The sequence below is a fragment of the Salvelinus fontinalis genome, chromosome 11 (genome assembly GCF_029448725.1).
Source record: "Salvelinus fontinalis isolate EN_2023a chromosome 11, ASM2944872v1, whole genome shotgun sequence".
NCBI lineage: Eukaryota > Metazoa > Chordata > Actinopteri > Salmoniformes > Salmonidae > Salvelinus > Salvelinus fontinalis.
Window position 1 is genome coordinate 18701055 of NC_074675.1, and position 15318 is coordinate 18716372.

The 15318-nt window shown below is 41.7% G+C and overlaps 1 protein-coding gene across 1 annotated transcript in view; it reads left to right on the top strand.

Annotated features, from left to right (window-relative positions):
• Positions 1-15318, top strand: part of LOC129865223 (cadherin-like and PC-esterase domain-containing protein 1) — a 102551-nt gene that overhangs the window by 36539 nt on the left and 50694 nt on the right. Inside the window, exons 3-6 of the mRNA XM_055937825.1 lie at positions 5014-5111; positions 5841-5922; positions 7871-7955; positions 8102-8258. Coding sequence (XP_055793800.1) covers positions 5014-5111; positions 5841-5922; positions 7871-7955; positions 8102-8258 — 422 coding nt within the window. The remainder of the gene's footprint in view (positions 1-5013; positions 5112-5840; positions 5923-7870; positions 7956-8101; positions 8259-15318) is intronic.

Below are 15318 nucleotides of genomic sequence, written 5' to 3' on the forward strand. Positions count from 1 at the left end.
GGTGTGCCTTACATCGTGAGTGCCCTGCCAACACTTCCTCCTCTGCATGATCTCTGGATCCTCAGTCATGCCTTCTCATATATGGCACTGAATACTACATCAGACTTGTGCTCCTCCATTCTGCTTGTCAGATTCTCTATTTTCTTACAGTAGGCTACATCCATGGCTTGCTGCTGCACTATGTCAAACACAACATCTGTGTGAGCAAAGATCTCCTCAAAAGTTAGAAGTAAAACAAATCTAATCAACATCTTCCAGCTTTGCCTTGAACCCATCTGCACATGACACAGTATCATCATCCATGGTAGGGTGCTCTGTGATATGAGTGAAGGTGTCCTTCAGTTACTCATAGCTTTTCGCCACAGTGTTGACAATCCTAGAAGTGAAATTCCAACGTGTTGGTGCATTTTCTTGGCAAGCGTGCACATCCAGCCTGTTCAAGCAACATCACACTGTTGGTCAACTTACAAAAAAAAGTGGTGAAACCGCCCAGTGTCGCAAAGAAAACCTTACCTTTGGGAATGAACTCTGACTCTGAACTAAATTGAGCCGGTGTGCAATATACAAAAGTGGCACTCGGAGCTACTTCTCTTACGTTTGCCTGCAGGCCATTTAAGTCAGAAGCCATTACAGCAATACCTTCGTAGGTTTTAGTAACAAGTTTCTCCATGAAGTTAAACTCAGACATCTCAGAATTCACAGTCAAACACAGACTGCGCATGTCGCCCACTTGACAGATCAAAGTAGCCCAAGATACGTTCCTGAATAAAGCCCTCATCATCCACATACCTGACGATAACTAACAACTGCAAGCGACAGCTGATGTCTGTGGTTTTGTCTATTTGCCATTCGAAAAAACGGCGCTGTGTCCACCTCTCTTTTAATCTCACTTTTAATGGATGATGAGATGGAAGCTATCAAATCATTCTGAATTGATTTCGAAAACCCAGAAAAGACAGTAGGAAGTTCCATATTTTCAGCAAGTAATACATCATAACGAGCTAGTACCTCTGCAAGCTCCTTGTAGCTTCCCTTGTTATTGGAACTTTCTCTTTCGTCGTGTCGTCTAAAAGAAAATTCTTGCATGCCCAAAATGGCAGTGATACATTCGTTTCTTCTTCATTTCCGTTGTGTTGCGCAGTTTGAATACGCGGACCTTCGTCCATTACATGATCGATGCAGCTTTTTCCCGGAAGCTTGAATCTGATGTGGTCATTTATATGCTCCCTGCTTTTGTGATGTCGTTTACCTGAGCAATCAATGTTCTTCAGGTCACAGCCCAAGGCTCAGTCTTTCCAAAAAGCAGACAAGGCCAGCAATACAGGCAGCTCGATGAAAGGCTCCCTGAACTTCTTGTCAATATGGGGGCGCTGTTTTCACTTTGTAAAACTTTGTTCCCAAATTAAACTGCCTCGTACTCAATTCTTGCTCGTACAATATGCATATTATTATTACTATTGGATAGAAAACTCTCTAGTTTCTAAAACCGTTTGAATTATATCTGTAAGTAAAACAGAACTCAAGTTGCAGCAAACTTCCTGTCAGGAAGTGAGAAATCTGAAATCGGGAACTCTGTTCCAGGGTCAGTTTATTAATTTGCATGTAATCTATGAGTCGACATGCACTGCATACGATTTCCCCTAGATGTCAGTAAGCAGTGAGAATTGGAATGGTGTTGCTAGGCAGATCTGAGGCCGTATAAAGGCTCTTGGAACCGGGGGTGCACTCTTTTCAACGTTTGCCACGACGCAAGACAGAACTCAGGAATGCATTCTGAAAAGCACTCGTTATAGGAGTTAGATTTATCCGGCTCTGATTTTATTCGATATAGGTGTTAAAAACATCATAATGTAGTTATTTTAAACCGAGTTATATCAGTTTATATCAGTATTTTGCGATTTTGGTATTTCATTTGTGCTGCGTTATAGTGAGTTGGGCACGTCTTCGCCACATGGCTAATGTTTACTGCTAATTCCAAAGTCGAAGACGACAATCTACAACCGAGCAACGATTCTTCTGGACAAAGGACAATTTGCACAAGATTCTGATGGAAGCTCATCAAATAGTAAGAACTATTTATGCTGTTAATTCGTATTTCTGTTGAAAAATGTTAAACTATAATTCACCATTAATTTCGGCACGGTCTTGCTGTAATGCACGATGTATGTCGTAGTAACGTTAATTTTACAAATCTAACACAGCGGTTGCATTAAGAACTAATGTATCTTTCATTTGCTGTCCAACCTGAATTTTTTTGTCAAGTTTATGATTAGTTATTGATTAGATTAGGTGCCTCTCCCAAGATTTCTCCCGACATTTTGTTTGAAGTTTGGCTACTATTCACATTGTATAACCACGATTTGTGCCGCTAAATATGCACATTTTCAAACAAACAATATATGTATTGTGTAATATGATGTTATAGGACTGTCATCTGAAGAAGTTTGAGAAGGTTAGTGAAAAAATTAATATCTTTTGCTGGTTTATTTGCTATCGCTAACGTTATGTTGAATGAATGGGGCTGTGTGGTAGGCTATTGTAGTAAGCTAATATAATGCTATATTGTGTTTTCGCTGTAAAACACTTAAAAAATCTGAAATATTGGCTGGATTCACAAGATCTTTGTCTTTCATTTGCTGTACACTGTGTATTTTTCATAAATGTTATATGATGAGTATTTAGGTAATTCACGTTGCGCTCTGTAGTTATTCTAGTTGCTTTGGTGAGAGTTGCGATGGTGGCTGCAATGTAAAACTATGATTTATACCTGAAATATGCAAATTTTTCGAACAAAACATATGCTATACAATAAATATGTTAACAGACTGTCATCTGATGAAGTTGTTTCTTGGTTAGTGACTATTTATATCTTTATTTGGTCGAATTTGTGATAGCTACCTATGCAGGAAAAAAATGGTGGGAAAAAAAAGTTGTGTCTTTTGCTATCGTGGTTAGCTAATAGAAATACATATTGTGTCTTCCCTGTAAAACATTTTAAAAATCAGAAATGATGGCTGGATTCACAAGATGTGTATCTTTCATTTGGTGTCTTGGACTTGTGATTTCATGAACATTTTATTATATGATATCCCTGTCGCTTTAGGCTAGGCTATGCTAGTCAGCTTTTTTGATGGGGGGGATCCCGGATCCGGGTTTGTGACTCGTTAGAGGTTTTAACCAGCTATACTTTTTATACCAGTTGGTATTGAACGCCCTCACCTTTTCCTCCTTCTTCATGAAACTGATCTCAGGCAGAGGTCGACCCACGGTTTTAATTTGCACCTTTTCCGTGTACCCCAGAGAATGAAAGGGGTTCTTCAACAAAAAGTCCACAACATTTTTGGTAGCGTTAGTCATTCTGGCGGAGAAAACTGCACGCTCATGTTGCTCGCTCGCTAGCTAGCTACTGCTACTTGCTACTGCTACTTGCTACTGAAGTTAGCAAGGCACATTTAAACATATTGCACTAACTGGACACAAAAATAAAGTCCTGAAAAAATGAATAATATACCTCCTCCGTCTACTGTATTTAGAAAAAAACGAATTTGAATTGAATAATATCCCAAAAATGCTCAACTATCTCTCTTCATTCTCAATCTCTATCCAACAATGCCACCAAGCTTCTCAACACATAGAACCCCCATAATGCTCTGTGACACAATCCCAATACAACAGACTAGGTTCGATCTCTGATCCTAATCCTGTGATTGGATGGACATGTCAGTTCATACTGCAAAAGCTTTGATTGATTGGAGGACATCCTCCGGAAGTGGTCATAATTACCATGTATGTCTATTGAAGGGGGTGAGGCCTACGAACCTCCTAGGTTTTGTATTGGTTACATTTTCAGGGGCCTCCCTCATGTCAGCATCGATCTGGCCATGACAGGCTGTAGCCAAAGCCTATCACCTACACATGTAGGCTAATTATTTATAGACATTTGCATACACTTATGTTTTTCTTAACAGAAAAGCTACTGTTTTTAGTTTTTCAAATAAATTGAATTGGCCTTGGTGCCCTAGCAAATGGCCTTGGTGCCCTGGCAGATTGGGTACCTCTTGAAGGCCAAATGGCCTTGCCCCTAAAATCACTAAATTCCAGGCTCTGTGTGTGTGTGTGTGTGTGTGTGTGTGTGTGTGTGTGTGTGTGTGTGTGTGTGTGTGTGTGTGTGTGTGTGTGTGTGTGTGTGTGTGTGTGTGTGTGTGTGTGTGTGTGTGTGCTGTTCTGAAGGTCTGGGGCTCTGGGCTGTATCAGGGTCAACTCAGACCAATGGCAGTCTGATATGGGAGCTGTTGCAAGACCTGAAAGCAATGATTATAGGTTACAAAGAACACTACACTCACTTAATCTCTCTCTGTATACAGACACAGGTGTAGGTGTGCATGTATGTGTATATATATATATTTACACACACAAAAGTAAAGTTCTTGCTATCCATTCATCTCTAGGCTGCCATAATAGCTGTTAAGTCACTTCCTCCTATTCTCAATGCTTCAGAACAGTGAGACCAAAACAGCCATGGTTCTGGCCAAAAACACCACGTTTCCTCTCCTCTCCAAATACTGGCTGTACAATCGCTAACAGATGTTTCTCTCTCTCTCTCGCTCTCTCTCTCTCTCTCTCTCTCGATTTCTGTTATGTCCGTTTCTCTCTGCCTCTCTCTCTGTCTCTGTCTCTGTCTCTTTCTCTGTCTCTCTCTCTCTCTCTCTCTCTGTCTCTCTCTCTCTCTCTCTCTCTCTCTCTCTCTCTCGCTCTCGCTCTCGCTCTCTCTCGCTCTCTCTCTCTCTCGATTTCTGTTATGTCCGCATCTCTCTGCCTCTCCCTTTCTGTCTCTCTCTCTCTCTATCTCTCTCTCTCTCTCTCTCTCTCTCTCTCTCTCTCTCTCTCTCTCTCTCTCTCTCTCTCTACCTCACACAGTTGGAGCACCGTATTTGGTATGGTTTCAAAAGCTTCATTTATTTGTACAAGATGCTTACTTTTATCCGTTCCCTCTCATTTCCCTCTCTCTCTCAGGTGGAAGTGTGGAGTGGAGTATGTTGGTGTGTCTGAGCGGTTCAGAGAAGAGTTGTCTGAGGAGAGTGTCCTTCTCCCATCTGCAGCCCCATCAGAGGGTGAGACCAGCACATAGGTCACCAATGTTCCCGTATGAGGCAACCTTCCAGTTGAGCATTCCCGTACAGTGTGTGTACACACTGTACGGGAATGCTCAACTGGAAGGTCGTTTCATACGGGAACATTGGTGACCTATGTGGGAATGTTACCCCGTGTCGGACTGTTGCCCGACATGGGTATGATGGTTGTGTAGTTTTAATGTGCGTTTCATATTGGTGTAACACAGTCTCCTCAAACCCCAGCAAGGAAGCTTGATCACCTAACGACCCCCAGTTTTTTTTCTTCTAGCATTCATGTGAAATCAGATCCACCCAGAGATTCTTCTAGAAAATATTTTTAGAAGCCAGGACTAAGTCGGCTTCCAAGAGAGAATTCAGTGAAAACGACTCTGTCCTGAGATGGTGGATCTCAGTTCAAACACGACAGGAAAACACACAGTGAACTCCTCCAACAACAAACATCACATTCCCTTCTCCCTCTCTCATTCTCCCTCTCTCCTTTACACACCCTCCTATAACACCAACATCCCATAACATGAGACCGTATAGGACCATCCTTAGCCTTGTCCCAGATCTGTTTGTTGCTTGTACTATGGTCTATAGGAGTCGGCAAGACAGCACAAACAGATCTGGGACCTGGCTAAGTCCTCTTGCCTCAACTTCAAACAAGTCCACTAACTTTCATTTGTTGCCTTTGGATCCACTGGATCCCATCTGTCATCTCCTCAGGTCAACATGATACCTGGGCTGGTGGGGGCCTTCTCTGATGTGGACGGGCTCTGTCGCTTCCAGACAGACAGCCGGCTAGCAGGTGAGTCTACAGCTGGCGCGCTGACTGATACACGATATCTGGGCCGTGTTCATTATGCACCAAACTGAAGACAACTGACTGAAACGGGGAGACTTGTCCAATAAGAAACGTTGAAAACATTTTCTGTTGTGTGCCCTAATGAACACGACCTAGGTGAGTCATCACTTGTTTCCAGGCAACCTTTAGTTTTCAGGCGAGCTCTTTGAGTTCCTTAAAGTAGAGATTTGGACCAATGCTAGCAGACATTTAAAATACAGATGTGTTTTCATGGAAATCACCCGTATGTAACTAGACTTGTGTAACTTCTATAAATTGTATAAACTTCTATAAATTGAAGTACTTAAAGTACTATTTAAAGTTGTATCAGTGGAAACCGTAGACGATGAGCCGAAGATACATTTTGGAGAAGATGCGTGGCTGTTTTGTTCAAAAGGTTGCAGTGTCACGATCGTCTGTGGAATAAATGGACCAAGGCGCAGCGTGCGTAGGGTTGCAGTGCTTTCATACCTGCTCTCTCTCTCTCTAATTTGGCTTTCTGAGAACGATCAGTTCCGAGAAGTTGTTAATAATGACCCAATGCATCTCTGCTTATATTCGTCCTCTGTTAGAACTGCATGAAAAGAAAGATAATGGATTGAGTGAGTGAGAGAGGGGCTTTGATGGAGATGGGGCAAAAAATATATTTTTGGTTGGCGTCAAGGGCACTTATCTTCTTTATATCTCAGAAGGAAGATAATGACAACCAACGGGCTTGACTTAGACAGTACCTGAGGGTCCTCTGTGTGTTCTCCTCCACCTCTTTACTCTTTGTTTTGAGTTCTCTTCCCTGTACAGAACAGATTGTCTCCCACTTCTAGAACAATATTGTCCTTTCTTTTTGGCGCGTCTCCCACACAAATGTTGACATTGGTGCAGTCCTGGTTGAAGGCGAGTGTCTCCTCCTCAATTGCCCCCTTTCAGCTTGAAGTCCCGCAGACCCCCTCACAGCCCCTCTTCAGGTCTTTTAGACCGCCCACACCCCTCTTACTTAGACCAGGACCCAGGTCTCTGCCCACCCTTTGTTTGAGAACATAATTTATCTTACAAACGGCAGAGTGAATCTGACTGACACAGGCATAATCACTGCCATGTCCCGGGTACAGGAGGAGAGGAGGGGCAGGGGGTCCGTTTCCTAGTTTGGGCCTAATTCAGGGTTTTGTGTGGTTTCAGGGAATACAGTGTTGTGTGGTTTCAGGGAATACAGGGGTTTGGTTTTCTCTGTCTTTCAGGTTTAGTCTAGCTCCATTAGAACTTGGAAATATTTGAACGTTAGATTGTGATTCAGATATCATATGTGAGGGATGTGGATTACCAGTAGAACTGATTTGAATTTGAGTGCTTTGTTCATCCTTCTCTGGCCAATGATTTGAGTCCGAGGAATGTGAGAGGAGTTTGAAACATGCCGAGGACTGATAGTGATTTGGGCCTTAGAACACACACCCTCTCTCTACTGGCGCCACGTTTCCACCGGTGGGAAATGTCATTAGTAGTACGGTGCCAGAGAATGACAACACACTCTCACTCCCTCCCACTGGGAACACACTGGTTGAATCAACGTTGTTTCCACGTCATTTCAAGGAAATTACGTTGAACCAATGTGGATTAGACGTTGATTTGACATCCATGTCCAGTGGGCTGTTGATATGCAAAAGCAAAACATGTATAGGGGTTGACACTTATTAGGCAAGGATACACACACAGCTGCTCTGCTATTTCATAACTCATAACCAGCACAAGGAATGCAAACTCAGCAAAAATGAACTGCTCTACTCCACCTCGGATAACGGCCCTGATGTCAACGCCTTGTGATAGGATAGATGATAAATTCAACCGTCTCTGTCATCACTAGTTACAGATTACTCTCTCATCACTTGTGTGTGTGTTTCTCTGTTACCGTGTTTTGTTTCAGGCCTGGCATTACGCATCAATCCATCTGCCTGTGGATCGCCCCTCCCCAAGCTGGGAGATGTTCGTCATGTGGCACATGGTGATTGGTCAGTCAACTCTGCCAGTAATAACACGTTTACCTTAGTCGAAACTGACAGCTCAATTGTGTTCAGGGGTCTATTCGCTCGTTGAAACAAATGGGTTTGTTTTTCTTAGCTAATGTTATCGTTGTTGTCGTTTTCCCTTCCCCTAGGAACCCAGCTATCACCACACTTAACTTGGTGAGCCCTGGCCTCGTTGCCATGGTGACGGTTTATGTCCTGGTTACCTCGGTAACGCCGCTCACAGCCTTCCTTCATCACACGGGCCTGGTCAGGACAAGCGAAGACACGGACAGCCACACCACACAGGTACTGAGGACGCTATTCAATCTAATCTGTTCACCAGGTATCTGGGGTTATAAATTCATTATATTCAATGTGATATACAGTTGAAGTCGGACGTTTACATACACCTTTGCCAAATACTTTTAAAATCAGTTTTTCACAATTCCTGACATTTAATCCTAGTAGAAATTCCCTGTCTTAGGTCAGTTAGGATCACCACTTTATTTTAAGAATGTGAATTGTCAGAATAATTGTTGAGATAATTATTCATTTCAGCTTTTATTTCTTTCACCACATCCCAGTGGGTCAGAAGTTTACATACACTCAATTAGTATTTGGTAGCATAAATTGTTTAAATTGGGCCAAATGTTTCAGGTAGCCCTCCACAAGCTTCCCACAATAAGTTGGGTGAATTTTGGCATATTCCTCCTGACAGAGCTGGTGTAACTGAGTCAGGTTTGTAGGCCTCCTTGCTCGCACACGCTTTTTCAGTTCTGACCGCAAATTTTCTATGGGATTGAGGTCAGGGGGATGGGATTGAAGGCTTTGTGATGGCCACTCCACTACCTTGACTTTGTTGTCCTTAAGCCATTTTGCCACAACTTTGGAAGTATGCTTGGGGTCATTGTCCATTTGCGACCAAGCTTTAACTTCCTGACTGATATCTTGAGATGTTGCTTCAATATATCCACATAATTTTCCAACTCATGATGCCATCTATTTTGTGAAGTGCACCAGCCCCTCCTGCAGCAAAGCACGCCCACAACATGATGCTGCCACCCATGTGCTTCACGTTTGGGATGGTGTTCTTTGTCTTGCAAGCATCTCCCTTTTTCCTTGAAAAATAACGATGGTCATTATGGCCAAACAGTTCTATTTTTGTTTCATCAGACCAGAAGAAATTTCTCCAAAAAGTAAGAACTTTGTCCTCATGTGCAGTTGCACACTGTAGTCTGGCTTTTTTATGGGGTTTTTGGAGCAGTGGCGAGTCGAGATAGGACTCGTTTTACTGTGGAAATAGATACTTTTGTACCCGTTTCCTCCAGCATCTTCACAAGCTCCTTTGCTGTTGTTCTGGGATTGATTTGCACTTTTCGCACCAAAGTACGTTCATCTCTAGGAGACAGAACGTGTCTCCTTCCTATTTCTCCCAAGGATGAACCAGACTTTTGGAGGTCTACAATTTTTTTTCTAAGGTCTTGGCTGATTTCTTTTAAATTTCCCATAATGTCAAGCAAAGAGGCACTGAGTTTGAAGGTAGGCCTTGAAATACATCCACAGGTACACCTCCAATTGACTCAAATGAAGTCAATTAGCATATCAGAAGCTTCTAAAGCCATGACAGAATTTTCTGGAATTTTCCAAGCTGTTTAAAGGCACAATCAACTTAGTGTAAATGTAAATGTAAATGTAAACTTCTGACCCACTGGAATTGTGATTAAGTGAAATAATCTGTCTGTAAACAATTGTTGAAAAAATTACTTGTCATGCACAAACTATAGTTTGCACAAACTATAGTTTGCTAACAAGACATTTGTGAAGTGGTTGAAAAGCGAGCTTGAATGACTCCAACCTAAGTGTATGTATACTTCCGACTTCAACTGTGTGTGTGTGTGTGTGTGTGTGTGTGTGTGTGTGTGTGTGTGTGTGTGTGTGTGTGTGTGTGTGTGTGTGTGTGTGTGTGTGTGTGTGTGTGTGTGTGTGTGTGTGTGTGTGTATGTATATATATATAGTACCAGTCAAAAGTTTGGACACACTTACACATTCCAGAGATTTTCTTTATTTTTACTGCTAGAATAATAGTGAAGACATCAAAACTATGAAACAACACATATGGAATCATGTACCGTAGTCACCAGAAAAGTGTTAACAAATCAAAATATATTTTATATTTGAGATTCTTCAAAGTAGCCACATTTTACCTTGATGACAGCTTGGCACACTCTTGGCATTCTCTCAACCAGCTTCATGAGGTAGTCACCTGGAATGCTTTTCGATTAACAGGCGTGCCTTGTTAAAAGTTTAAATATGGATTTTTTTCCCTTCTTAATGCATTTGAGCTAATCAGTTGTGTTGTGACAAGGTAGGGGTGGTATACTGTAGATAGCCCTATGTGGTAAAAGACCAAGTCCATATTATGGCATGAACAGCTCAAATAAGCAAATAGAAATGACAGTCCATCATTACTTTAAGACATGAATGTCAGTCAATCCGGAAAATTTCAAGAACTTTGAACGTTTCTTCAAGTGCAGTCGCAAAAACCATCAAGCGCTATGATGAAACTGGCTCTCATGAGGACCGCCACAGGGATGGACCCAGAGTTACCTCTGCTGCAGAGGGTAACACTCATTAGAGTTAACTGCACCTCAGATAGCAGCCCAAATAAATGCTTCACAGAGTTCAAGTAACAGACACATCTCAACATCAACTGTTCAGAGGAGACTGCGTGAATCAGGCCTTCATGGTCGAATTGCTGCAAAAAAACACTACTAAAGGACATCAATAAGAAGAAGAGACTTGCTTGGACCAAGAAATACGAAGAATGGACATTAGACCTGTGGAAATATGTCCTTTGGTCTGATGAGTCCAAATGTGAGATTTTTGGTTCCAACCGCCATGTCTTTGTGAGACGCAGAATAGGTGAACGGATGATCTCCCCTTGTGTGGTTCCCACCATGAAGCATGGAGGAGGAGATGTGATGGTGTGGGGGTGCTTTGCTGGTGACACTGTCTGTGATTTATTTAGAATTCAAGGCACACTTAACCAGCATGGCTACCACAGCATTCTGCAGCGATATGCCATCCCATCTGGTTTGCCCTTAGTGGGAATATCATTTGTTTTTCAACAAAACAATGACCCAAAAGAAACCTCCAGGCTGTGTAAGGGCTATTTGACCAAGGAGAGTGATGGAGTGCTGTCACAGATGACCAGGCCTCCACAATCACCTGACCTCAACCCAACTGAGATGGTTTGGGATGAGTTGGACCGCAGAGTGAAGAAAAAGCAGGCAACAAGTGCTCAGCATATGTGGGAACTCCTTCAAGACTGCTGGAAAAGCATTCCTCATGAAGGTGATTGAGAGAATGCCAAGAGTGTGCCAAGCAGTCATCAAGGCAAAGTGTGGCTACTTTTGAAGAATCTAAAATATTAAATATATTTTGATTTGTTTAACACTTTTTTGGTTACTACATGATTCCATATGTGTTATTTCATAGTTTTGATGTCTTCACTATTATTCTACAATGTAGAAAATAGTAAAAATAAAGAAAAACCCTTGAATGAGTAGGTGTGTCCAAACTTTTGACTGGCACTATAAATATATATATATACACTGCTCAAAAAAATAAAGGGAACACTTAAACAACACAATGTAACTCCAAGTCAATCACACTTCTGTGAAATCAAACTGTCCACTTAGGAAGCAACACTGATTGACAATAAATGTCACATGCTGTTGTGCAAATGGAATAGACAAAAGGTGGAAATTATAGGCAATTAGCAAGACACCCCCAAAAAAGGAGTGATTCTGCAGGTGGTGACCACAGACCACTTCTCAGTTCCTTTGCTTCCTGGCTGATGTTTTGGTCACTTTTGAATGCTGGCGGTGCTCTCACTCTAGTGGTAGCATGAGACGGAGTCTACAACCCACACAAGTGGCTCAGGTAGTGCAGTTCATCCAGGATGGCACATCAATGCGAGCTGTGGCAAAAAGGTTTGCTGTGTCTGTCAGCGTAGTGTCCAGAGCATGGAGGCGCTACCAGGAGACAGGCCAGTACATCAGGAGACGTGGAGGAGGCCGTAGGAGGGCAACAACCCAGCAGCAGGACCGCTACCTCCGCCTTTGTGCAAGGAGGTGCACTGCCAGAGCCCTGCAAAATGACCTCCAGCAGGCCACAAATGTGCATGTGTCTGCTCAAACGGTCAGAAACAGACTCCATGAGGGTGGTATGAGGGCCCGACGTCCACAGGTGGGGGTTGTGCTTGTATGTTTATGGGGCAGTGTCTATGTCTATGTGTAGTGTTTAGTGTCAGCACTATATTTGTTTATAGCGTCACGTTCGTCGGTTTGTTGTTTTGTTTAGTTTGTCAAGTGTTCTTCGTTTCGTGTCATTAAACGTAGAATGTATTCTAACCACGCTGCGCTTTGGTCCTCCTCTCTTCCACCATACGACGATCGTGACACAGCATGCCGGAGTCGCCTCCTCAATGTTGACATTGAGACTGGTGTTTTGCGGGTACTATTTAATGTACTCCTATGTAGATATTCCATTAAATATCTGCCATTTCCTGCTACAATGGTAATTTACAATGTCTACACTGTATTTCTGATCAATTTAATGTTAATGGTCAAAAAAGTAGCTTTTCTTTAAAAAACAAAGACATTTTGTAAGTGACCCCAGACTTTTGAACGGTAGTGTTTGTGTAGGGCTATATTCGATAAAATAGGGTATACTGTATATATATAACCTATTTTTTATTGAATGTAGCCCTGAGTTCTTGATAAAGCTGGACCTACATTAAACAGTACAGATCTTGAGCTATGCCTCTAAGAAAACTCTTGTTTCTCCAGAATGTTTGAGCTGCGTATTTTCTCCATGTGATGTTGATTAGGCTGTTACAGCTGTGTAGTGGAGGGTTGTGTGGTAGCTGGCTAAGTGCGTTCCTAGCATATTGCTCGTAAATGAGCTTAGGGCTTTCAATTCACACTGTGCTGCAAACAGGCCAAGTGGATACACTCTGACTGCACATGCAGTATAATGGATAGATTGGATATATAGCTTTAAGGGAACATAATGTTTCTGCTATTTATATTCTCCAGTTATTTCTTAAAGTTACGTTCAGGCCTAGTGTTGTTTTTGTGCTTCTTTTGTCGTAAACATGCTAAAATACTGGAGCATGTGCAAACACACACACACACACACACACACACACACACACACACACACACACACACACACACACACACACACACACACACACACACACACACACGCACACACGCACACACAACTACTGCCAAAACAGTCTCTCCCCGGCAGAAACCCAGTAAACCGTAGTGTTCCTTTCCAATAACCCAACTTTCCACTCTGTTATACCAATCAACTATCGACTCTTATCCAATCTCATATCTCTTCTGACTAGTCAACCTCTCGTTGACATCTCCTACGTGTCTCTAAAACTCACACTAGCTGAGTCACCAGATGACCAAAACCATGCCAAATATCTGGAGCTCTGAACATCCTGATCCTACTGCCATTATGATGTTGTTGTCTCCGGAGACTCCCAGTCCCCTTTAAAAGGCCCTATTAATAGTGTTCAGTGTGTTTGTTCGTGTATGCGGGTAATTCTGCAACGATGGGAACTTCTATATCCTCAGGGTCAATTTGGGGGATTTTATAAAAAAATATATAGTTTTTATTCTTTATATGTGAAGTTCACACTACAATCACCCCATATTTTTTTTAAACACCTCTCTATCAAGTATTTTAGCTACTTTTCAGATGCATTTTATACCTCAATTTGAGCTGTTTTGCCCTTGTCCCTGACCCAGACTTTTGAGCTTCTACTATGTTTTTCTATGAGAAAACATTAATAATTACACATTATGTCAATTAAGTCAATTAAATAAAATCTCTTTCAATATGTATTGTGAGTATGCCCTTTATATTGTTATTTACACAAAATATGCCTGTCCTTTGGTCGTGGTGTCATTTTCACCACTGATGGCAAATTCCTCATTAATAAAGTTTTGTCAAGAGAATGTTAGCTTAGTTACCATGGAAACGTATTGTGAAACGGGATCACATATCTGCAGAGGACAGTTGTTCCAGATGTGATGTCCAGAAGTTGAAGATAAGTCTAGGTTGTGTAGAGAATATTTTTATTGTCAGTCATTTCCAAACAGGCTAAAATTTCTTTAATTTGTGATGGAATTTTGATTTTTCAAATATATTTGATGTATTTAGTGTAAACCATATGCTAGCTAAAATACTGGCCAAAGCATGCTAAGCAGTCAAATGTTTCTCCAAAAACAGCAGAAGCGTCATTTCCATCACAGTCATTTCCATCACAACCTTACCTGTGATGGAAATGACAGGAAGTGGTGGAAATGACAAAAATCCATTATGTTATTACTTTTTACTTTTTACTTTATGCTTATTTAATCATGTTTTAAATTGCTTTAGTCTAGAAAATACTCCAAGGTGTGCACTATTGGAAAACTTAAGTAGTATTTTTCTTTGTTTTTAGAAGATGCCACATAAAACAACACAGAAGTCACAGACATAGAAACAAAACAAAAATTTTCCTATACGACACCAGGAACATCTGCAAAAAGACAGGGAGAGATACTGGAAGAAAAAAGAGAAGGGAGAAGTGATATCTATCTCTGAGCTTACAAAGCGAGAACAAAGAAGCAAGAGATGGCAATGGAAATGCAACCAACAGAATAGAAGACAGACTTTAAAGAGAACAGTTGCAATAAAGACCTACCCATCAGGCACCACAACACCTTAGTCACCAGAGGACTTGCAGCCAGAACATGAGGCCATCATACCTGCCCCTAACTTACCTGCCCTGATGCACGCCCTGATACCCCTTCCTCATCATTTGCAACAGGAATGAGAAGTCTAATACTTGCTGGAAGGAAAAAGTTTGGAAGAGGTCGCTCAAAAACAAATGTCAAACCTGATAAAGCATATCGGGAAAACTGAGAAATACAAAAAAAAGGTATGATCAACTGATGAAGAAAATGGATAGATAAGATTCCCCAAAGACAAAACAGAAAATTAAGGGAACTCCGAAGAAGTTCCCTCCGAAGAAGTTCCCTTCCCTTAAGAAGATCAGCTGCAGCAACAATGAGAACCTTATTGAGTCTTTGTGCTGTGAGAACCTGAAGAAAGAGTGCATGTACAGAGTGCTCCCTTTGCCAAGCCAAAGAGCTTAAAACATCTGACTTTGATGCTGGTGAGCAGACATGGTGGTTTGAGTGGAAAAACAAAGCTGAAGAGGGAAACATGGAGAAGTTCACTGTACATTTGACAGAATAAGAAAAGGTATGTGGCACACTGCAGATTCTACTGG